At 38.6% G+C, this 24,576-nt stretch overlaps 1 protein-coding gene across 1 annotated transcript in view; it reads left to right on the top strand.

Moving 5' to 3' along the window:
• Positions 1–24,576, top strand: part of Dgki (diacylglycerol kinase, iota) — a 423,919-nt gene that overhangs the window by 309,652 nt on the left and 89,691 nt on the right. The window contains exons 24-25 of the mRNA XM_013021551.1: positions 12,211–12,290; positions 14,382–14,426. Coding sequence (XP_012877005.1) covers positions 12,211–12,290; positions 14,382–14,426 — 125 coding nt within the window. The remainder of the gene's footprint in view (positions 1–12,210; positions 12,291–14,381; positions 14,427–24,576) is intronic.

Here is a 24,576-nt window from a genome sequence, read left to right as displayed (position 1 = left end):
TCATGCATTCATACTTTCAGCAACTACAAACTTGTATCAGATGTAGGCCAGATACTAGGTGCTCGTCTCATCTAACAGAAAACATAGATTGAGTTCTTACCGTGAGCTAGCAATAGTTGGAAGACAAACAAAACAGAACTAGTCAACCATTTGCCAGTGCTTATTTTCAAATAACAGGAAATGTGCAAGTGGTATGGAAAAACCATGCACCTCCTTTTTTCTCCTCTAACAAACATTGCTTACCTAATGGAAGGAAGAGATTAAAACCTATACATCCAGAATGAGACAAGACAGTGTAATCAGCAGCATGCCCTTAGCAGACTGCCCTTAGCAGTCCCTTTGTGGTCTTCAGGAATTGTCAAGGTCATCAGCACTCAATTAAAACTCTACTACTACAAATTAGAAAGAAAGAAAAAGAAGGAAGGAAGGAAAGGAGGGAAGAAGAGGGGGAGGAGGATAGGAAGGAAGGATGTGAAGGAAGAAAGGAGAGAAGGAATAATGGGAAGGAAGGAAAGGAAAGAAGGAAGGAAAGGGAAAGGAAGGAAGGAAGAAAAAAGAGGGAGAGGGGGAGAAAAGGTAGAAGAAAGGAAAGAAGGAAGAAGTGAGAAAGAAAAGAAAAAAAGAAAAAAGGGAGGGAAAGGAAGAAGGAGAGGGAAGAAAGGGTATAAAGAAGAAAGAAAGAAAGGAAGGAAGAAAGAAAACGAAGGAAAGAAAGAAAAATAGAGAGAGGGGAGAAAGGATGGGAAGAAGGAAGGAAAGAATGAATGAAGAAAGAAAGGAAAGAAGGAAAGATAAACCTATCAACCTTGTAGAAACTAGATAGGATTTAAATTTTCACTCTGACTTGTTTGCTTGAGAGTGTTTTCACTCCTAATGAGTCTGAGCTGTAAAAATTCCTGTTAGTGAATTTGTTTCCAGAGTTTGCTAAAGACACTGATTTTTGTTTCCATTGATTGCTTCATTTAAAATTGAACTGTTTCTCTTCAGTTAACAAGATTTTTTTTAAACAAAACAAAACAATGAGTGATTTGCAAACTTTTCGGGTTCCTTTCTCAAGTTTTATACCTGTGATGAAAAGAAATTTGATGGAATTTGAAACTCAACTTTATAGAGAACCTGCCAGTGCTTTATAGAAAGCACACCCCAAAAGTCACAAGGTCCAGAAGAAGGAAATGAAAAAAACGACATGGCTTCCTTTCATCTTATGAGTGACATTTTAAATTAACTATGGGCAGGAAGTTAGGGAATCCAAACTCTGGAATCATTTTTAATCACAAGAAACCAGAGGCTGTGAAATCTTTGACAGACCCGTTGTTCCGTTTCCTTTTGTATGCTGATTTGCTTATTAGATGTGTCTGGCTGCTTCCAGGTGAGGGATGGGCAGTTAATGATGGCAGGTTGTTGGAAAGTTATGGCTGTGGCCCAAGGATGGGGAACTTTGATTGAAATATTTCCAGTTGAGTCTCTCTCATTATTATTGTCGGCCACTAGGTAGGAATTTAATCCTTGATAACCCTGGTGTATTTCAAGGTAATGAGGTAAAATGGAAAGATTCCACTTGTCCCTTATCAACCTTTTTTTTTGGGGGGGGCGGTATTTCCTGCTTCTCCTTTGTGATTATTACCTTTAGTTCCCAATTCACATCATATCTTTGACTTCTTCAATAGCGATAATGTCATAGCAGATCATACTTGTTTTTCTGTCAATATTATCTGATACTAGCAAAAATTTTGCCCATAGCAAACAAATGCCATTTTTCTCTGGAGACTGAGCTCAGTGCCTCCTGTTCTACCACAAAGCCACGAGCCGCAGCCTTGTTTGACACTGGTTATTTAAAAAAAATTAGGTGCTAGTTTCTGCCCCAGGTGCATGACTAGCTAGTGATCGCCATTTTGTTTTTCCCCATACATAGTTTCTGTGTTGACAGGCAGGTACCACCTCATCCAGATTCTCCTTGTGAAGAGACATCTCTGCCTTTTCTGCCTAGGTTGGCCTGCGACTGTAATCCTCCCAGTTTCAGCTTTCCAAGTATTTTAGGCTATCAGAGACGGCATAGTCAACTATGGATTGAAAAGGGGACGTAAGGACTTTTCTGTCGGGGTTGGCCGCCCATTATGTTCCTTTCATCCTCAGCCTCCCAAGGAGCTAGGATTCATGGTATGAACCACTGGTGGCTGGTAGAATAGTTATAAATCTACAGAAAAATTAAATGAGAGGGAGAGAATTCTATATAGCTCTCCAACCTGACAGTCCCGCCTAATCCTTCCTAATTTCACCTGATAATACTTATTAGTTCGATGCATTTGATTTCCTTCTTTGATCCTATACTTATATGAGATTTCACAAATGTATAATGATAGATATTTACTATTGCAATGTCAGAACAGTCTCACCGCTAAAAAAAAAATAGGCTGTGCTGTGCTTTATTTTATGTGCTATACTTTTTTCTATTCATCTTCCTAACTTCTGGCATTTATTAATCCTATTTTCACAATCCTTCTGCCTTTTCTAGAATGCCATGAAGTTGGAATTATGAACTATGTGGATTTACTCAGATTTTCCTTAGCATACTGTATTTAAACTTCTACCATGTCTCTTGGGTGATGATTGCTGATTTATTTTTTGCTGTCATATTCCTTTGCATTGGACTTTAACTCATGTCCATTGGTTTCTTTTGTTTTACCTGCTGAAGGAAATGTTGATTTCTTTTTTAATCCAAGTTTTCAAAGGATGCTGTACACATTCATGTGTTCATTTTTAAAATAAGTTTTTATTGTGAAAATGCCATACAAAGGGGTTACAATTACATGAGCAAGGTAATGAATACATTTCTTATCAAGCATTGTTGCCTCCTCCTTTGTTTCCCCCCTACCATCCCTGCCCTCCCATCTCCACAACTACACTCCCCCCCACAAAGTTGTAAAGTTCATTTTTCGACATAACGTCTTGTACATTTCATTGTTGCAATGGGTCCACCTATATCCCTATTTAAAATTTGTTTTTTCCCTTCCCCTCCCCAAATTATTCATCAAATACAGTGAAAACAGGGGTTATACTGTGAGGGAGGGACATACAAAGCAAAAAATTCACCTTATAAATACATTAGAAACAATAGCAAGAAAAAAAACACTGTGTCCTTATCTTGGGGTTCATTTCACCTAACGTCATCTTATCTGACCTTTTCTGCTTGTCTCAGACATATACTAGTTATTGCAAATAAGGGAAAATGTGGGACCTATGTTTCTTCAGGCCTGGCTTACTTCGCTTAATGTGTTCATTTTTGCATGGATGTAATATCCAGTTCAGTTGGGTGAATACAAAGGAACACGAGGATGGACTGTAAGCTGCTAAGCAGTTATGTTTAATTTTGTAAAAATCCTCCATGGTACCTCCTGAAGTGGGTGCCATTTTGTATTTTCAGCAGCCATGGATCAGAGGCTTCACGTCCATCCCAGTACTTGATAGCATTAGCTCAGCATTATCATCAGTGGGTAGTGGCTCTCATTAATTTAATTTGCAATTCTCTAATCACAGACTATCTAGAGCCCCTTTTGATATTCTTTGCTTTTAATTTCCTTTGGGGGTGGGAGGGTAGTATGAATGTTCAGACCTTTTGCCCATTAAAAAATAGTTGCTTCTACTGAAATTCAAGGATTTCGTGTATTTTTTGATCCTCTTACTTCTTTTATCAGATGTGTGTTTTCTGTTGTCTTATGTGTTCATCACAGCACAGGTGTTTTCATTTTAATGAAGTCAAATTTGTTTAGTTTTTCTTTCATGAGTTATGCTTTTGAGGCTGTATCTATAATGCCATTGCCAAATACAAGATTTCTTAGTTTACTGCCTGTGTCACTTTTTTAAAATAGTTTTTTTTGTTGTGGTTGTTTTCCAGCCTATTGAGATTTTTTTAAACATTAATACTACATGGAGTTGATTAAAGATGGCAACAACTTAGCGTAAACTCCAATGTTGGTCAATACGTCAGAAATTCTATCACACAATGTATTGATTGTAGGATTATTATCTGTATTTTGATGGTTTACCATACTTTTCAATTTCCTTTTTTATTTTGTGACCTTTTTTGTGGGAGGAAGACAGAGCTGGGGTTTGAATTCAGGGTCTTGTACTTTCTAGGGAGAAGTTCTGCCATTTGAGCCATGCGTCTGCTTTAGTTATTTCTTGAACAGGGTCTCACGTTTTATGCCGCATAGCCTTGCATGAACTCTAATCCTATTTATGCTTCCTGCCTAAATGCTAGGATGACAGACATGAGCTTGTCAGTTTTTTTATTAGTTGAGATGGGGGTTGCGAACTTTGTGCATGAGCTGGCTATGAAACTTGATCCTTCTGATCTCTGACTCCTCAGTACCTGGCATTACAGACACTGTGGCTGGCCCTTACTTTATAACATTTATCAGTATTATGATTGCTCGCTGCAGAAAGTGCTAACTTCTTTTTTAAGCCTTCACAAAGTCTCTGCAATTCTATTATTTTTCTGAGTCTCTTTAGAAGGGAAAACCCAAATCTTGCAAACATATGCAGTTTCTGAGAAGCTTTTCTCTAAAGAATCACACCTTCTTTTTAATGATCCCACTGAAGATAGTTTTGTTTGTGCCTTGAATAAGTAAATGGCCCCATTTAGCTGCAATCCTGTTTTAACAGGACTTGCAATGTAATAGTAAAAGTGTCAGATAATTAAATCCCTTTTTTTTGTTCCCATGCTGAGCTCTCAGCTCTTTATTTCCACTGTGATACCTTGTTGAACACATCGCTGTACCTTCCAGAGCATGAATTAACTGTTGTTTCCACCTTTTTGTAAATCCCATGATCAGCTTCACAAGGACTTGGTGTTAGAGGTGGCTCATTCTTGCTTTGGCTCCAGAGCGTTTCCTTATGTTACAAAGCAGTCAGCTGCGATTCCCTTTATGTCCTCTGTAGGTCTGGCAGATTCCTTTATTGATTTGCTTTGGTATAAGAAGCTTTGGTGCAGCACGTTATCTGCCATGAGTTTTCTCACATGTGGTCTGCTGAAATCGCTCTAAGGATTTCTGAAAGGCCAGCACTTTACATGTTGGTAATAGAATTTAGAGGAAAATGTGATGAATCTAATATGGCTTATTAGGACTGATTAAAGGAAGGGTTTGCTCAGTGTGTGTATTGCAGGCATTGACTTTATCTTCACAGTAATGCCGATGGGTGGGCCTGTGGTTTTGCTCATCACATAAGATTTTCACACTGCGTTGTCAAAGAATCAAGGGCAAGCCAAGCTCATAGAGCCATCAAAGTGTTCAAAAGTAACTAACGATAGCCAGGCGCTGGTGGCTCACATCTATAATCCTAGCTACTCAGGAAGCTGAGATCCAAAGATCAAGGTCTGAAGCCAGCCTGGGCAGAAATGAGATTCTTATCTCCAAAAAGCCAGAAGTGAAGCTATGGCTCAAGTCAAAAAAAGAAAACAACAAAAAAAAAAACCTTCAGGGACAAAGCCCAGTCCTGAATTTAAGCCCTAACACTGGTACATACACACACACACACACACACACACACACACACACACACACACACACACACACACACACACACACACACACACACACACAGTATCTGTAATTATGATATTTAGAATATTAAATACTATATTCTCTATATAGTAGTTAAATATAATACTTAATGTTTAATAGTAATTAAACATTACAATGAATGGTATGAGAACAACTGTCATAGTAAACCTACCAAATGACAGTGTTAGATGTCAGTAAGTTAATGGAAACTACTGCCCAGAAAACAATAAAAATATGTCCCTGGGACACACCTATGAATATCTTGTTCATCTAATACATGTCACATGTATGAGATTGACATTCACATGTCAAGAGACTGCATGGCATTATTTTATGTTTAGTTTATATGTGTAGTCCATTAGCTTTTCAGTTCAAGATTGGAAATTCTCATGTAAGGAGTTTAATAAGAAAACCAGTCATGTGATTTTCTGTCTAATTTTGATTCAAGTCTGATGTATTGTCACCATGCCTACTGATTCCTAAACAATTAGCATCTGATCACATTATACAATTGCATTTCATTATAAGCTGAACAGCATTCACCTTAATTCTTATGGACCCTGAGTTGGAGCATAGGTAACAGAGCAAGCCTGGATTCCCAGGCTGCAAGACACTCAGAAGCAGGCCTATTAGAGAAGGAGGCAAGTGAGGGGACACTGAAAGGGCTCACACAACCCTGCCATGTACAATAATGAAAATACATAACTTAGAGCTTCTGTGTTTGAGCACCCACTCCTTCCTGCAGGCTTGGCATGGTTTGGTTTGGCCCCTGTGTAGCTTGAATATGGGACAAATGATGCCATTCTCTTCCTGGCCAGCCCACCACTCATGCATTCACTTTTTGGAACTCAGTGGGGAAAACTAACAGAGACTCCACCTTTCTGTAATGCTGAAGTTGGATGAGAAGTGGGAATAGCTCAGGGCGGCTCTCAGGTAAAGGAAAGCAAGATTGGACACTGAGTTGTTCCCCTGGGTAGTTGTGACATCTAGGGTAAGTTATTTTTCTGAGGTAGTTTCCCCATATGAAAGTTCGAACAATGGCATCCACCTGTCAGGATTGTGGCAAACATTCAATAGCAAAATTAAGTTGGCATTTTTTACACTAATGTAAGTTTCTTCTCGTCTTCCTGGTCACTCTCCTTTCTTTCCCTCTACTCCTTTTCTCCTCTTCCTCCCTCCTCTCCTCCTCTCCCTTATCCTTCTTTCTCATTCTCATCCTAATCATTATCATCAGTGTTTCATTCATCTAGTTGTTTTCTGCTCATGCTAAAATTCGTGTAAATCATATATTATACTATACAATATGAGTCAGAAATATGCAGATCTTTTTCCTAGAACTCTCTCTCACAGAGAGAGAGACAGACAGACAGAGAGAGACAGACAGAGAGAAGCAGAGAAAGACAGAGAGATAGAGAGAGACAGAGAGAGTCTGTTGTAGCATGGTTGGCTTTTCAGAGGTGGAATGTGATTTACTCTTACAGGACAATAAAATGACTTCGGCTACCTGGCTTCTCTCAATGCTGTGTCTATAAATCTTTAGACCAGGCCTTGGAGCACAGCGCTTGTGGAACATGCATAATCATAGCTCAGCAAATTCCTAGGTTGTTTTAGAATACAGTTTGCTTCAATCTCTGAGAAGGTGAGTCAGTGTACCCCAGAGTTGATCTTCCTTCAGATAGTTGATTCACTTGGAAACATTCTTTGACTTTCCTTTTCCTCACCCTTTTGATGTTTGCAGACTATGTTTTCAGTTTGTTTTAAATACTCCAGGTACCTTTTAGTATAATTTTGGTCTTTAAGATGTTGAGTAAATGAGTCTCATATACAGGGCACCTAAGCTTCACACATCCCTGATTCTTCTTAGAATTTGTGGTAAAATATGTATTTTAACAGTTGTTTTTGGACATTTTCTTTTAGCTCATCTATACTTTAAATTTTTCCTGTAGAAACAATACTTGAATTTCCTGAAGATGAATAGTGTTAATTTATGCACTATTTGACATAATGTACAAAATATGCTCAAGTAGTCCTAACTTCAAGTAGAACAGAAAAAAATAATTAGTAAGTCCTGTTGACATTTTATTTATGAGTGGTTACAATGTATAAAGAACTTTTCAATGCATTATTTAATTCTGGTCTCAATTATGCGACATTTACACAAACAGAAATAGATAAAGGGGGTTAGTGGAGGTCAGAGTAAATGCTGAGAGAGAGCCAGGGCAGGGCTTATGTTTTGGTGGGCAATAAGCAATTTGTAGGATAATTCCCTCAAGGCTGAGGATCACCAGTTAACTCTATAATTTCCTGAGTATTTCATTGTCTTGAGGGCTCACTTCCTGATTGGCTGATGGCTGCCTTATCTCTGTGTATGCAACTACTAATGAGCGTTCACTAGGGAAATACAGACATTAGAATACGTAAATACCTAAGAAGAGATCTGTGATGGGATGCGATTGGCTCCTACAAATAAAGGCCAGGTAGAACATTATGTCATCTGCAAGTTGGGAAAACAGGAAAAAGTCTGGTCTATGTTGATCCAGGTCCGAAGACCTGAAAACCAGATGAGGTGATAGTGTATGTCTCAGCATAGGTTGAGGGCCTGAAAACTAGGGTGGGTTTGGCCTGTCACTGATGTAAGAGCACAAAGGCCAGAAAATTAAGAGCTATGATGTTTGATGGCAAAACAGGATGGTGTTCTAGCTTAAGGAGAGAAAAAATGTGCCTTTCCTTTTCTTCTCTTCAGGCCGTCCACAGATTTGATGTTAGGATTCCATCTCCCACACATTTTTGGCTCAGTTCATGATATGAATTCTCATCTCTTCCAGACACATTCTCACAGCCAGAAATAATGTGGGCATCCTGTAGCCCAGTCAAACATATTGAATTATGTATATTTAAAATGAGGATATTAAAGGCTAATCATAATATCACCTTGATTAAGAAATAGAACAAACACCTCCCTCATCCTTCTTGTTCCAAGATAACTATTTTATGCTGATTTTTATATTTGCCATTTTCTTGATAAATACATATTTACCTCCTGTGCATCTATCCCTATATCAGCCAGCAAATTATTCTGGAAAATTGGGTAGCAAAGCCCAAACCTCTCTGTGGAAAGGAAATGTGATGTAATAACTTGGAGATTGAGGCTCCCAAGAGTGCCAAAAATCATCTCTGGTCATTGTCTAACTTCAGCTTCTTGAAAGTGCACCTGTGCCCATTCTGAAAGGATTGCATGGGCAAGGTGATAATTGAGTCCTGGAAAGTATTTGGCAGGTGTTAGCCGGGGTTCTACAAATCATTGGAAACATTGTTAGAAAGAATGTCTGAGTGTTTCTGCTTTACTATAGTCTAACACTTGTTCTCTGGAATAGGTGGAAGCAGAACATTTTCAAAGTGATATAGTGTTGCGTATTCATTATATTTACACCAACACAGATGCAGGACTTCCAAGACATTTTAATCTTTGGTTAGAAAATAGTTCTATATGGGCTTTGAGAATCTTAGTGATGACAGTTTTTGACATGTCTGACTCTGGAGTCGTGGTCTAATTGTTTAATAGCCCAAATGTCGTCTTCCTGAGGTCTTCTAGCTTCACCTCCTTGGGGGTTTCTTTTGCTTTTCTCCTTTACCCTTAGGTTTTCCATTTCTTCTACTTAGCTATTCCTCTTTTTGTTGTTGGTTGTGGGGCTTGAACTCTGGGCCTGGGCGCTGTCCCTCAGCTCTTCAGCTCAAGGCTAGCTACCACTTAAGCCCTAGCACCACGTCCAGTTTTTTCTGTTTATGTAGTGCTGAGGAATTGAACCCAGGCCCTCATGCTTGCAAGGCAAGCACTCTACCACTGAGCCACCTTCCCAGTCCCCTCTTTTTTTTTTTAAACTGAGCATTCACCCTTCGTTTGGGGTAATCAATCCAGTAGATTCTTGATACAGGATTCTCCTCCTTTTCTTACTTTTATGCTCCTTTAAATATATAAGCACATTTCATTTTCATGGATGGATCATTTTCTCTGAACTCTGGGTATCTTAAAGTTTTAAAAAATATTTATTTCCCTTAAGTTTCATTTTATTCCATTTTTGTTTTGGTTACTAGATTCTGCTCTAGAGAGATTTCTCCATTGCCTGATAATTCATGTGCAAAGTGGAACATGTAAAAGCTAGATGGAAACTCTGACCTGGGTAAAAAAATGCACTGACTTCCAGCTTTGGTATGGAGGCACTTGATGTAGCTCATCAATGCTGCCTTTAAGTCCAGGAGAGCTCTGCCTGAGCTTTAGATAGATGGCTTTGCTGTGATTCTCTTCCAGTTTTGCTTTGCTTCCTGGGTGGTTGTGTCTAAATGAAAAGACTCACCTTGAGCTTGTTCTACCCACTTGCAAACTATGCATTAAGTTGTCACATTCTTACCCCAAAGGTTCCAAGCCTACCCCTAGGACCTCCCTAGGCCGCACCCTCTCAGCTGGCCTCCCAGGGGACAGGGCACTTATTTATGAATACAAATAAACCCCATAGGGGCAGGTATTTGCCTAGGCTTAGGAGAAAGATCAAGGTTAGGTCTGGATGATCAACATGCATATATAGAGGAGTCAGTGATTTGGATGAAGCCTGAGAATTGAAAAAGATAGAAATCTAGCTCTGGGTTGCAAACACTGTTATGTCTTAACACTCCATAGAGTATAAGAATTAATGAATCTTGGTAAGTTATTCAAGTATCTCATCCAAGAAGGATTATTTGCAAAGTAGGAAAAGGGATCCATTTTATTTAACAGTTTTGCAACTTGATGTTGAACGTGTGTATGTGTGTGTGTGTGTGTGTGTGTGTGTGTGTGTGCATAGATTACACTCAAGTTCTTGCTTGCTCCCCTGCTAATACATTCCCTCACAAGTTTGCTGCATTTATGACATAAGCTTATTCCAGTTTCTTTCCAAGAAAGTAGGGCTCTGGCTGACAGCTTTTGGGGGCGTTGAGTTGGGAGAAAGCAGCTCAGGATCATTGTATTCTGCACATGGACAGTTACTCTTATTTTCTGTTAGACAACTGTGCCTAGCAAGAATGGTCAGTAGGGAATGTAGCAGCCAGGGCTTCTGTTTTAGCTGCCCTCTGTAAGCATTTCTGATATCCCAGTGCTGCCCGGTTGCAAACCTGATGAAGACCCTGTCCGGGTGAACTGTGTCAGTCTCCATCTATCTTCACCCATACCGTAATATTTGACTCAGTAAGGTCCCACATAGCTGCCAGTTCTTCATCCTTTCCTTCCATCTCTCTTTTCTCTTTACAATCTCTGCTCACTTCTGTTGATTTATAACTTTCTTAACGTCTGTCAGAGCATTGCTGATGGGAGAGAAAGTATATGCGTTAAATCTGCCATCTTGTTCTCAGAACCAACTTTTTTCCTTCTTTTAAATCTTAGAACTTTTGGATTTCACTTGATGACTGCAATAAATATTCCATTGCATAGACTGAATATTGACTAATGCTTATTGGAGCAGTGTCTCCTGGCCCAAACTAAGACGAATCTTCCAGGACAGGAATAGTGACATTACTGCTCAGGCCATAAGCACCCTCACTACTCTTAATTAACAGGAATGAAATGTCAATGGAATAGGGCAGTTAATTATCAATAATGAAAAACCCTAAAGAAAAGTGTCAGTCTACAACATTTTTTTTTCTACAACAGTTATTTTTTCCATTGGAGGAGTGAAAATTACTTGTAAGTAAGAAAGAATGTAACTGTGGAACTACTACTGCTCACTATTCTTTGTAGTATAATGATAGATTAGGAAATAGATGCTTGAGTATATTGATTTTCTAATAAAAGATGCTCAAAAGATAGTGAAAGGAATGAGGGAGAACTACCTGATATTGATGTTTTAGAAATTCAATTTAAAACACAGGGCTACATTTCATCTTCATAAGACTGGAAATACCTATTATAAACACCTTAGTGTGCAAACCGAGGAGGTACGTAATTCACAAGAACAAAGAGCTAACTTGAATGGTTTGCCAAACCAAAGCAACACTGGAGTTTGCATTTAGAAGTGAGTTTATAAATCCTTACCATAGAATTGTGATAGAAATTGCCTTTCTTTTTTCCAATTCACAGTCAAGGATTATTTGATTAAAACAGTTTTTAAAGTAACTCAAAGAATGGGCAGGATTGTTGATTTCACACATGTGATGTTGGCCACCAGGTTCTAATACTGCCTTAGATTTGTTGTAAAACAACCAAACTATGAAACACCATGCATTTGAGAGAGAAAGGGGGATGTGTCCAGAAACCTGAATGTTAGATTTCTCCTTCACGCTGTATCCTCATGACTTCTACTGGACGTGTAGAATTCAGCTGGCTGGAAGCAGCCTCCAGACCATTGCTACTATATTATATATTATACTTCATATGAGGGCCACTGAGATAGAGTGAGAAAGGCAGGTGGCAGGAAAAACATGGATCATACAAGGAAAATGTAGGGCGACTGTAGGAAGAAACAAATCATCATGGGGGCCTAGGAAGGGGGTTGCTAATTTCTTTGTATGGAAATGCTCAGAATACTTAGGGAATTACCTGTTAATCTCTGAGCAACAGAATTATGCCCATCTAGAAGAATCAACTATGTTATTTTTACACCTTTCTTTTCTCCTTTACTCTTAGCCATTCCATTAGGTATTCTCGTTGTGCGTGGAGACTGTGATTTGGAGACTTGCCGTATGTACATAGACCGTTTACAGGAGGTGAGTTTATTTTACTAATGATGCTATTCAGCTGTCCATTTCTATGAACCATTACCAGCTGTGTATGTGTATATAGGTGTATGTGGGTGTGTGGGTGTGTGTGTGCTTCTAAGTGAAATGGAAATGTATGCTATTAAAATTTCTTTCCCTCCCTCACCCCATCACTTCTGTTTTTTACTTTGCTGGTTGAAATGGAAAAGAATTGACTGGATTAATTCCAAGGGGCTGTAGCTTGAGTATATTTCGTAACTGTAGCTTGATACTTCTGTCTTCTTGCCAGATTATACACCTGTGTTTGGTTTTCTGAACTGTGTAAACTTCAAAAGATATTGATGGATAAAAGAAGACAGAGATTTGGGTTTACTCAATGTTTCGTATCTGATTTCTGTCAAAGACTGCCAGCTATATCTTTTAAAATAGGAAAGTCCTACAGGAAAAACCCATATTTCACTGAGAATTTATCCAGTCACAAAGGAATAATTTTTCTGTTATTATTGTCCCCTCAATCTGGTCTTGCCATAAAGAAAGAAAGCAGGGTAATTTAATAGATGATGTTCCTATGAATGTAATCTGAACCAGCAAAGCCAGGAGAATCAAACTCATCATTATAATTGCTGTAACGTTGGTATTTTCACAGGGTTTATTAATTGCTTTCACTCTTCAAATGGTAAAGCCTAAAGAAACATTTCGTTATTAGTGCTTTTTATTGTGAGATGCTTTTTAGAGTTGCTTTTCTTAGATAAGACTGAGGCATTTGTGTTTTTTCCAAACTGTTGGATAATTCTGATGGATACAACTCTATTTTGTGCAACACATTATATACATAAATAAATATCTTAGAGTAGATACACAGGTGTTTAAAATCCCTTCAAGTTGTACCCTTAGTTACAATATTTAATTCTGTTTCAGCAGAAATACATTTGAGTGGGATGAGCACAATGATGTAAACTTATTAATATTTCTTTTTAACACTGTTGAGAATAAAGCTGGAATTAGGAATGCAAACTATTTAGCAATAGAAGCCCAATTTTAAGTACTGACATGAGCGTGGGAGAGTTTGAGCGAAATATGTAAAAGTTTGTGAACTTTTTAACATAGGCTCAAGTTCAAATCTATATTCTGTGAAACTATAGTGTCCTACTTTTCAAAATGACATTTGAATTTTGCTGTGGAATTTTGTTAAATCTGCAATAAAAAAGTGAATGATAAAGATTGCCCAACTTTTTTTTTACATTTAAAATGTACCAATCAAGTAATTTTGTTAATGATGTTGGCTTGCTTATTCAACTAAATAGTCAATTGGGAGTAGATTTCTTTTCATTAGTAAGAATAAACTCAACAAATAAGGAGAAGTTTAAAAACTAACTTGGACACAGAAAATAATGTGATTCAGCCCTGTGGGAGGTAACAGTAAGGACAAAGGTAGCCAGACTTGCTGACATCTGAAAATAGAGTCACTACACTCATTAGCAAGAAGGCCTGGGGGATATGACAAGAATGACAACTTAGTTATAAACCTTCATAAACAGAGGCAGACTTTCTGAACCTGCCAGTAAAGCCTCACACGCATTTCTCCCCTGTTAATTTGTACTGTGGTCAGATAGAGATGGTGAGTGACTTTCTCCTTGAGGCTTATGGAAACTCCTACTTGCAAAAAGCAAGTTGCCCTCCACAGAGTTACCAGGACAGTATGAATTCAGCATAAAATGGAGACTACGTGGTTGATGGCATTCTAGAAAACCTCTTTAAAGTCAAAAGTTCAGATGCAAATTAAGTAGTATCCTCATTTTTTTAAATAACAAAAGCATATGTTTTCTACTTTTGTTTATCTCTTACCCTGGAAATGACAATATATTACTTACCTCTAAATACCATTTAGGATATCTCAGTTTCAAAGACAAATGATCTGTCTCTTCTCAATCCAACTTGGTATGTTATTATTTCTGACATTACTCATCTGATGAATTTGGAAGAATTTGATATTTCCTAGATGAGTGTCTTTGCATTCAATTGAGAGTTTAGTTGATAGAATTGTGGGCAGCTTGTTCAAACTCATTTTAAGATATGGTTTTTTTTTTTCATTTTCATTAGGACTTGCAATCAGTTTCTTCTGGCTCCCAGAGAGTTCATTACCAGGTAACATAATTGAATCTTTTTATTTTTTACCTTCCAGCCAAAAGCAGTTCATCTTTCAATTTAGGTCTCATCTTAAGTTAGAATCCTCATGGTCTCTATGGAAAGATTTCATTCTCACAAGAGCCTACTAAAACTGTTATTTCAACCCTTTGCATTTTCTTGATTCAGAACCATACAAGTGTAGCAGAAATGTGGGCAACAGATTTCTTCCAACCCATTTGGAAAGGATTTTTCCAATGCAATGCTTTTAGTGACAGGCATCAAAAGATGCAACTCAAGACTAGCTCAATAAGGAAAGGATCTACTGGATCATGTAAGCAAAACGTCTATATTAAGAGGTGGATATCCTGTTCTATTTGACCATGCTCCATTTTTCTTCTGGTCTTTCTGCATTTTTCTTCTCCTTCCATGATAGATGTTTTCATGGTCCAAGGTGATTTCCCCTCACAGCCAAGGAAGAGGATTACCTGCTTTCTATAACCATCTAACAAAAGTCCTAAGATAAAATCTAATTAATACATAGTGATCTTTTGGATAAGATCTAATAAACTCAATCTGTCTTTTGGTCTTATCTGACCTATATCAAGAGATTTGTCAGTTGTCTGTTGACCCAGTAAGTTTGGCAGTGTAGTCTCTTCCCAACTCTCTGGTCTCTCCCCAACTCTCTGGTCTCTCCTGTTCTATACATATCCCTTCAACCATCAGCTTATCCATTTGCTTTCCCAAGCAAGATGCAGAGAGAGTATCACCGAAATTGTTAGGTTGGAGGGCCTCAGCCCATGCATGAAATGTGACAGAATTCACCGAGTCAGAATGCCAGAGAAGCAAAGGCTTATTCATTTTCCAAGATAAGAAAGGGGCAGACATTATAGGTAGTGTAGACTAGGTTAGGCTGATTTGAGTTAGGCCTTACACATACTACAAGGGGCTCCTACAAAGCTCTCTGAGTGGTCCGTTAAAGCTACTTTCCAGAGGCTGCTGGACACATCTATGGTGGGAGAAGCCTACAAGAGTCAGAGCATTGCCAACAGCTTCTCTAAATAACCTGGGGGGATGGTTTTATGCCTCCATATTGACAAGTATGTCGATGTAGTGCTGTATCACCTCGCAACAATTGTATGTTCAGAGATATGTGTCTTTAAATTGTTTATACAGAACTTAGTTGTACAAATATCAGGGGAAATAGATCAAGTATGGTGACTACAGTCACTAGGGAAAGCCTTAAGGGACCACTATTTATGTGTTTTTTATTATTATTATTTTGTGCGTGATATCATCTCTAGTCAGCAATGTGGAAGTCCTATTTAGTTTCCCATTTGGGGTTTTAGCATCTCTTTTGATATACATCAAACTTCCAGCTTAGCGTTTTCTTCCATAAACACTAACAACAGTAGTTTAAGAAGGTTCTGTCTGTACCTTGTCACCCTCTGGTTAGTGTTTTTCCCCTGCCAGTAGTTGCCCTCTACCTTCACCCAAAGCAGCCTATCAATCTTTAGGCTAAAGAGCAAGAATGGCCTCAGAGTTGTCCTTTTACCTTGGTGTAGGTATTTATTTCTCACTCAGATATCCCCAGACTCCAGAATCCTTTCTTCTGGATAGAAATGAGCCAGGGGCTGGTGGCTCACACCTGTAATCCTAGCTAATCAGGAGGCTGGGATTTGAGGATCACAGTTTGAAGCCAGCCCAGGCAAGAAAGTCAATAAGACTCTTATTTCCAATAAACTACTCAGAAAAAGCTAGAAGTGATACTGTGATTCAAATGGTAGAGTGCTAGCCTTGAACACAGAGAGGCTCAGGGACAGATCCCAGGCCCTGAGTTCAAGCCCCAGGACCAGCAGAGAGAGAGACAGAGAGACAGAGACAGAGAGACAAAGAGAGAGGAGAAAAGGGAAAAGAAATGATTTCTAGGGTATTTTCCCCTCTTTTCCTTCTCAAAAGGCAAATTTCCATCTAATTTTTCAGATTGAATATTTCTCACATTGGCTTTTCTTATGTTTACCTAAAGCCATTATCAAGGTGTGGTTTTATTTGAAGGGTGGATAGTTTGACCCAATTGGTAGAATACTTCTTTAGCAAGCATGAGGTCTTGGGTTCAAACCCCAGTAACACCAAAATCCAAAATTTTATTTTAACATGTTTAATGCTTGTAAAGTCTAGAGCTGCTCTCTGACAAGTGTGTTAGAATGCAGGGAGGTTCACTGTTTTTACTCTTGGATATTTTGAGCTTTTGAAAATTTATCAAAACTAGTCTTATAAATTATATGCTTGTATGTACTAGAATGTCTTATATAATGTTTTTGTTTTGGGGTGACAGTGTTCATCATGGGTCTTTTCACCATATTGTTTTTATATTATCTTTGTATATGTCCACAGGGATCAAGAGATGGATGAGAATCTAGAACATGCAAATGATATTTGTCTCAGTTACTGTTCAGTAATAAAACCATGTAGCAAGATGAATGGGATTTTTCAGACTATGTCAAAATCTTACTGCATTTTTTCTTGTTTACTTGTAGTCAAGTCAAAAACTGCTATGTTACAAGCATCACATCAGAAGGTTTTGTGTACTGAGTAGGAAGGAGGCCAGGACAGTGATCAAGGATGAATACCTAGAGTGTCAGAAAGCAGGATGAGTGAGAGAGAGAAGGAGAGAGAGATGAGGAGGTGAAAGACAAAGTTGGGGGAGAAAGACAGAGACACAGAGGGACAGAGACAGAGACAGAGACACAGAATGAGAAAGGGAATGAGACAGACAGACAGACAGACAGACAGACAGACAGATGGGCTGTTTTAGAATTAGCATGGCCAGAGCACACTGGGAAGTTTGTGAGGGCTTTTCATGAGCAGTGCACAGGGCTAGGAGACTGAGGAGATGAACTTTCACGTTAAGCTCGGCAGGGGAGAAATGAACTGAAGAGATGATGAGTCAAGACTTCTGCTTTTCTCCCTACTACTTTTGATATGATTATTAGACCCAAGAAGTTTGGTGAGTAGGAAGTTGAGAGTATATGAATATGAGAACTGATTGAAAAGCTGAACCAGTCCCAGAGATGGAAACGTGAGCGTCATCAGCAAATGGATGGTCCTTGGAACTAGGAGGCTCGTAGGGATCTCCTAGGCAGAGTTTGGGGACAGAGGAGGACTCATGTTCCATCTGTCATCCAGAACACAGGCCCAGGGGAATGACCAGAGGAGAAGTTGAGGCAAGCAGCATGAAACTTAGAGGCCAAGGAGAAAATGGCATCCCAACACCTGAGAGTGAACTGCACGGGAAAGCAAGGAGCCCTGGGGGCTGAAATGTGCACTGATTTCTAGGGGCATAGGTAAAATGCACGGATGCAAGTGCTGTAGTTGTTATTGTAGAAAATGACGAGAGCCACCGGAGAGGAAATTTAGTGATGAGTTTTGTTAATGCGGGAAAGGACAGCATCAGTGTTTCTAGACTGACTCCAGGGGGGATTGGCGATGATGATGCAGGAGAGCAAACCTTAATGAAGCACACACAACAAACCGTCTTAAATGCTTTTTAATGAGCTCTCTAATGTATGAAATGGTATGACATATGCTTGGAGAATTAATTGTGAAGAACATGATTTTTTTTAAGCCCGGGAAGTTGACAAACTTGAGCAATTTCAGTCAGCTCACTAAGGTACAGCTGGGATTGTAGCTCTTCCCTCATCACAAAACGGGGGAGAAACCCATGAGATAAACAGCATTTAGAAAGGTGAGCATGGGCCCAAGACATCTTATTAGTGAGACATGCGGCAGTTCTTTGCTGCTTAACCATTGTATTGCTTTGGTTTCTTCTTCTTCTGAATTCACAGTGACTTGCCAACAAAGCACTGAAGCTCAAGAATGTCTTCTTGCACTAACCTAACAAGGCATTATGGATGGTACAACAATGTGTTAGGTATCTGTAGCCTGCTAAAAATTGCTGCCAACATCATATCTTAGATCAAAATACAAAGGCTCTTTTATCCTAATGATATCTTTATCGCCTGTAACTGATACGGTGACAAGTAAAATATATCACACGCCTTTCAGCGGCTTCTGGATGTTGGCAAATAAACTGGAATTCATCAAGGAATTGAATTTTATCTATTTCATCAGGATTCTTTCTGAGGCCATCTATGGTAAAGATAATTTCTTCTCACTCTCTAGTTAGTCCCGAGTCATAAAGTTTCTAGGAAATAGAGACATATTCAATCATTTCTCTAGGTCTTGGGTTTTTGTTTTGTTTTGTTTTTTGGTACTCACAGGGAACATGGACCGTGTCTGGAGGTATTTCTTAGAATGTACTGAATAGAGGCCAACGATGCCCCTAACCATCTTACAATGGGCAGAGAAGCTTGTAGAATGATTTATGCAGTCACAAAATGAATAGCGCAGAACTTAAGAAACTCCATGTCACCAGATGGTGCCCATTCCAGAACTGAATCTGTAAGGAGTTGGAGGTCTTTGGCAGCAAAGTAGAAGAAGAAAGGAAGAGGAGGAGGAGGAAACCTAGTTACAGAAGATAGAAGAAAAAGCATCTATGGATGTGGTAGAGTAGCATAAAGAGAGCCAGTAGCAAGCAGGGTTTTTTGTGGACACCCTGAATGATCCCATTTCTCCAAGATGATGCTCTGTAGGGCTCTGAATGTTAAGAGGTGAAAACTTGAGACTTTAATGACTGCTGTGGAGTCAACAGCAGGTGCGAAATGGATATATCCAAGAAAGTCCTTTCTCTGTGAATAAGTTACCTAAAAGTAACACTAGACAGGCTGAAACATTTAAGAAGAGATGCACAGTTGGTGAATAGTCCTTTCATTCTTCAGATCAGTATAGCTGCCTTTTATGCATACAAGCAAAAAGTAAATAAATAAGTGAAACCCCTTGGTCAAATCTGAGTCTATATTAATTTGTCCATTCTCTGATCTCTTTTTGCCCATATAAACCTGAGCTTTTGGAGACTCTGTCTGCCCCTCAGAGAACAATATTTCCCACAAATACTTGATTTTCTCTTCATAATACTATCTGCCCTTCACTCTCCTTTCTCAGAAATCTCTTTTTTCTTTTTTTTCTTTTTTTGTGTTATACAGAAGCCTTTCTGTTTGTAGAAATCTCTTCTTTTTAATTTTTGATCAGAGAAAAGTACTTCAATGGATAAATTAAAACAAGTTTGAGTGTGTTTCCTTAGGAATTAATTTATCTTTTCCTAGAGAAAGACAAGGGTCACTTTAGGAACTTTGGAGAATATTTGTTTTTCCTTTGGGGCTGAATTGAAGCTGTCAGAAATGGGTCAAATGAGGACTTAAAGTGAGAATTGCCTAGGGCTAGGTCTGTTTGTTGTTGGATATGAAGGTGATACTGTTAATATACACACACAAACATACATATACACACACAGATGAAGTTGCTATTGCTGTTGTTCATGGAGAATCTCTTACCTAAGGAAATTCCTTAAAATGCCAGACCATCTTTCACTTCAATATTTACTATATCACAATTCTTTCATATTTCAGAACTAGTCTATGTATTTATTATGATGTTATGCGAAATATAAGTAGTAGTGTGAATTTAAAGTTAAAGCACTTTGAAATATAAAGCTAGAAGTAGTGATTCAACTCATTGGAACTACAGTTTTATAGAAACATACCAACACACATATATAAGCAAGTTAGTAACAGCCAAAAAAATGAATGGACAGATAAGATAATTGTGGAGATATTATTGCAGACAGAAAAGTCTGGATGGACAAGTAAGAGTGAAATGATAACAATGGATAGTAATGGATAATAATAATAACATTATTTAAGAAAGCAGAGATTTCCACCTGGAAAGACTTTTGTTTTATGAAAGAGAAAAAGAATTCCATTCACATTGAAAGTATACTTCAATGCTTGGTGCATATTGTCTAATTGGATAACCCACTGGAGTGTGTAATGGGCCTGCTGTGGCTTCATTAAATTATGTGTGCATTAACTAGGAGTAATCAAATGTAAATTAAGGGCAAGTTTGTCATATGCATGCCAAATAGTGGTTCAGAGAATTCCCCTCTTAATTATATATGGTTCATGCTAATTGGCATATATACACAGAGACACATAAATGTGAGAGATATCAGGTAGGCTTCTGTGCAAATGGCCAAATTTTGGCATGAGAATGACTGTTTTTCCATTAACAAACATCAAATGAGAAAGTTCACATATCAGGGATTTTCAAAATTAGCAGTCTTTGTTAAAATTCTACATTGAAAGGGCAATCGATTGTAGAAGATTATTGTGTTTCAAGTAGAAAGAAGCATGGTGTGTAGAAGGTTATATCACTGAGCTGACATTATAGAACAATGTCAATTACAGTCATCTCAATCACTCTATTTAAGTGAAGAGAACTAACAGATGACACAGAAGTAAGTCAAGTGTCTTAACTCTCCAGTGACTTTGATTGTGTGATTTGAAAGCCTTGAGGACACCCTTGACCCTCAGTTATCAAAAGCTGTAAATGTGATGGTTAGGGGCACCACTCGGTCATTATCGGAGTTCCTCCTGCCACATAACTGTACCCATACCATCACATGTCTCTAGTAGCTATAGATCAGATGCTTTAGAAAGATACGTAATTAGCTCAGGACATCCAGTGTATAGTTTAATGACCAAGCCTTTAAGTTTTAAGTTGCTTCATGACCATTCGCTTCTCTCATGTCTGCTCCATTTTCACACATTTAATATGTGCTTCTCTTCAATATCAAGGCTCGCCTAAGATTTATCTGGGCTTTCCTAAGCTGTTTCTGAAGTCTTCCGCGTCTTGGAATTTTGGCTTGCCTTCGTTTTCAGATTGTTTGTAGGACTCTGCCCCTGCCTTGTTTTTCACCCCTTCCTCCCTTTGGAGACCTTTCTGGTGGGATGACTGTCCTACATTTCCTCACATCTCTGTAAAGTTATATATACAGACATATATAACCATGCATATGGAAGTTTATTTTTAAGATTAAAAATACATTTACATTTTTGGGGTCCGGTCATGGGGCCTGAACTCTAAGCCTGGGCGCTATCCCTCAGCTCTTAAGCTCAAGGCTAGCATTCTACCACTTGAGCCACAGTGCCATTTTTGCTTATGTGGTGCTGAGGAATCGAACCCAGGCCCTCATGCATGCAAGGCAAGCACTCTACCACTGAGCCACCTTCCCAGCCCTAAGTTTGCATTCGTTACATAGTATCTATTCATATTACATCACAATGTACTTTTCATAGTCATCTATCATTGAAATAATGCCTGGCTAATGAATGAAGTTCTTACTCAGTTTCTTCAAGACTAGTGCTCTATTCATAGTCTTTATTTTGCCCAATCTCTGTAGATAATAAGCACTTAGTTGATATACAGGGGTTGCTATTGTTCTTATAAAATGATATTTGCAATAAACAGCAGGATACAGACTTATTTATTTAGTGCTTGTACTGGAGCTTTTACTTGCACTCTTAGTTTTATTTACTCACAGCTGGTGGGCTACGACTTGAACCATACTTCTAATTCTGGCATTTTATTTTTTTATTTTGCTGGCTATAAGAGATAAGTTTCTCAGATTTGTCAGTCTGGGCTGGCTTTGAATTGAGATAATCAGATCTCAGCCTTCTGAGTCATTAGGCATATAGGTGTGAGCTACAGGTGTCCAGAATGTAGACTTGAAAATGAAATAACCACATGATGTGCTCAAAACCTATTAAGATCATCCATACTTGCATCAAGTTCAAAACTATAATTAACAATACATATAATATACATATATAAAAACTGTCAGCAGAATGTTCTTTAAGTGAAAAGTAATCTCCATTCCTTGGCTTCGGGTGTGGTTTCCTGTTGTGCCATTGATGAACATATTTCTTTTTTTTCATTATTGTAAAAATACCATACAGAGGGGTTAAAATTACATGGGCAAGGTAATGAATACATTTCTTATCAAGCATTGTTGCCTCCTCCATTGTTTCCCCTTCCCATCCCTTCCCATCTCCCACCCCACCTACCCCACCGCACCCCCTTCCCCCCCCAACCCCCCCCTGCCAAAGTTGTAACATTTGTTTTATGACAAAATGACTTGTACATCTCATTGTTGCAGTGGGTCCACCTGTATCCCTATTTAAACGATTTGTTTTATCCCTTCCTCTCCACAAATTATACCAACATCAAATACAGTGAAAGCAGGAGGTATACCGTGGGGGAGGGACATAAAAAGCAACATAGAAATCATCTTATAAATATGTCAGAAACAATAGTAAGAAAGAAAAACCATTTGAATCCTTATCTTGGGGTTCATTTCACATAACATCAACTTATCTGACCTTTTCTGCTTGTCTCAGACATATACTAGTTATTGCAAATAAGGGAAACCATGGGACCTATGTTTCTTTGGGCCTGGCTTACTTCACTTAATATAATTTTTTCCAAGTCTTTCCATTTCCTCACAAATGGGGCAATGTCATTCTTTCTGATGGAGGCATAGAATTCCATTGTGTATATATATATAGCACATTTTCTCGATCCATTCATCTACTGAGGGGCATCTGAGTTGCTTCTATATCTAAGCTATGGTAAATAATGCTGCAGTGAACATAGTTGTGCTGGTAACTTGTTTGTGATCATTTGGGTAAATGCCCCAAAGTGGGATTGCTGGGTCATAGGGGAGCTCTATATGGAGTCTTTTGAGGAACCTCCATACTGCTTTCCAAAGTGGTTGAACAAGTTTACACTCCCACCAACAATGTAGTAGGGTTCCTTCTGTCTACATCCCCTCCAGCATCTGTTGTTATTAGAGTTCTTGATTATAGCCATTGTAACTGGGGTGAGGTGGTATCTCAATGTTGTTTTGATTTGCATTTCTTTTATGGCTAGGAAGGTTGAGCATTTCTTCATGTGTCTATTGGCCATCCTTCTTTCCTCTTCAGAGAAGTTTCTCTTTCAGTCTTTAGCCCACTTATTTATCGGGCAGTTTTTACTTTGAGAATTTGTGGTTGGGGGATTTAATTTTTTGAGTTCCAGGTATATTTTAGATATGAGACCCTTGTCCGTTGTATGGTTAGTGAAGATCTTCTCCCAATCCATGGGCTTTCTATTGATCTTGCTAACTATGTCCGTTGCCATGCAGAAGCTCTGCAATTTCATGCAATCCCATTTGTCCAACCTTTCTTTGATTTGTTGTGTTTCTGAGTCTCTTTTAAGAAAATTTCAGCCTGTGCCAAGGAGACCTAGGGTTTCTCCTATTCCATCCTGTGTCCTATTCCATCCATCAGAGTGTCTGCTTTGACTCCTAGGTCTTTGATCCATTTGGAGTTGATTCTGGTGCAGGGTGCTATATATGGATCTAGCTTTAGGTTTCTACAAGTAGTTAACCAATTTTGCCAGCACCATTTACTGAAGAGGCTATCTTTCTTCCATTCTATTTTTTGTAGCTCCCTTGTTGAAGATTTGATGGCTATAGGTCTGTGGGTTCATTTCTGGGTTTTCAATTTTATTCCATTGGTCCTGCGGTCTGTTCTTGTGCCAGTACCAAGCTGTTTTGATTACTATGGCTTTATAATAGAGTTTGAAATTTGGTATTGATATTCCTCCAGCCTGTTCTTTCTGTAAGGATCATTTTTACTATTTAATTTTATTGTTCCATATGAATTTTTGGATTGCCTCTTCTATTTCCATGAAGGATGATGTTGGAATATTGTAAGTATGACATTGAATTTGTAGATAGCTTTGGGAAGTATTGCCATTTTCACGATGTTGATCCATCCAATCCAGGAGCATGGGAGGTTTTTTCCACTTTCTCAGTTCTATTTTGATTTCCTTTTTCAGGTTTTTAAAGAGATGATGAACATATTTCTATGAGATTTTCAAAAGGTAGAGTATATGGGTAGAGGAGTGAGTAGTTAAGCAATGTACCTGGAGAATTAAAGGGAGCAGAAATGGACTACTGATTACAACAAGCCTTACAAGCCCCAAAGGAACATATGACATGGTTTTACCTTTTGATCAATTCCTGCCTACACGGTGCTTCCTTCCTTCCTTCCTTCCTTCCTTCCTTCCTTCCTTCCTTCTTTCCTTCCTTCTTTCTTTCCTTCCTTCCTTCCTTCCTTCTTTCCTTCCTTCCTTCCTTCCTTCCTTCCTTTCTTCCTTCCTTCCTTCCTTC

Source organism: Dipodomys ordii, unplaced genomic scaffold (assembly GCF_000151885.1).
Source record: "Dipodomys ordii isolate 6190 unplaced genomic scaffold, Dord_2.0 Scaffold56, whole genome shotgun sequence".
Classification (NCBI taxonomy): Eukaryota; Metazoa; Chordata; class Mammalia; order Rodentia; family Heteromyidae; genus Dipodomys; species Dipodomys ordii.
The sequence above is the reverse complement of the archived record's forward strand: the minus strand, read 5'-3'. Positions and strand labels throughout refer to the sequence as shown.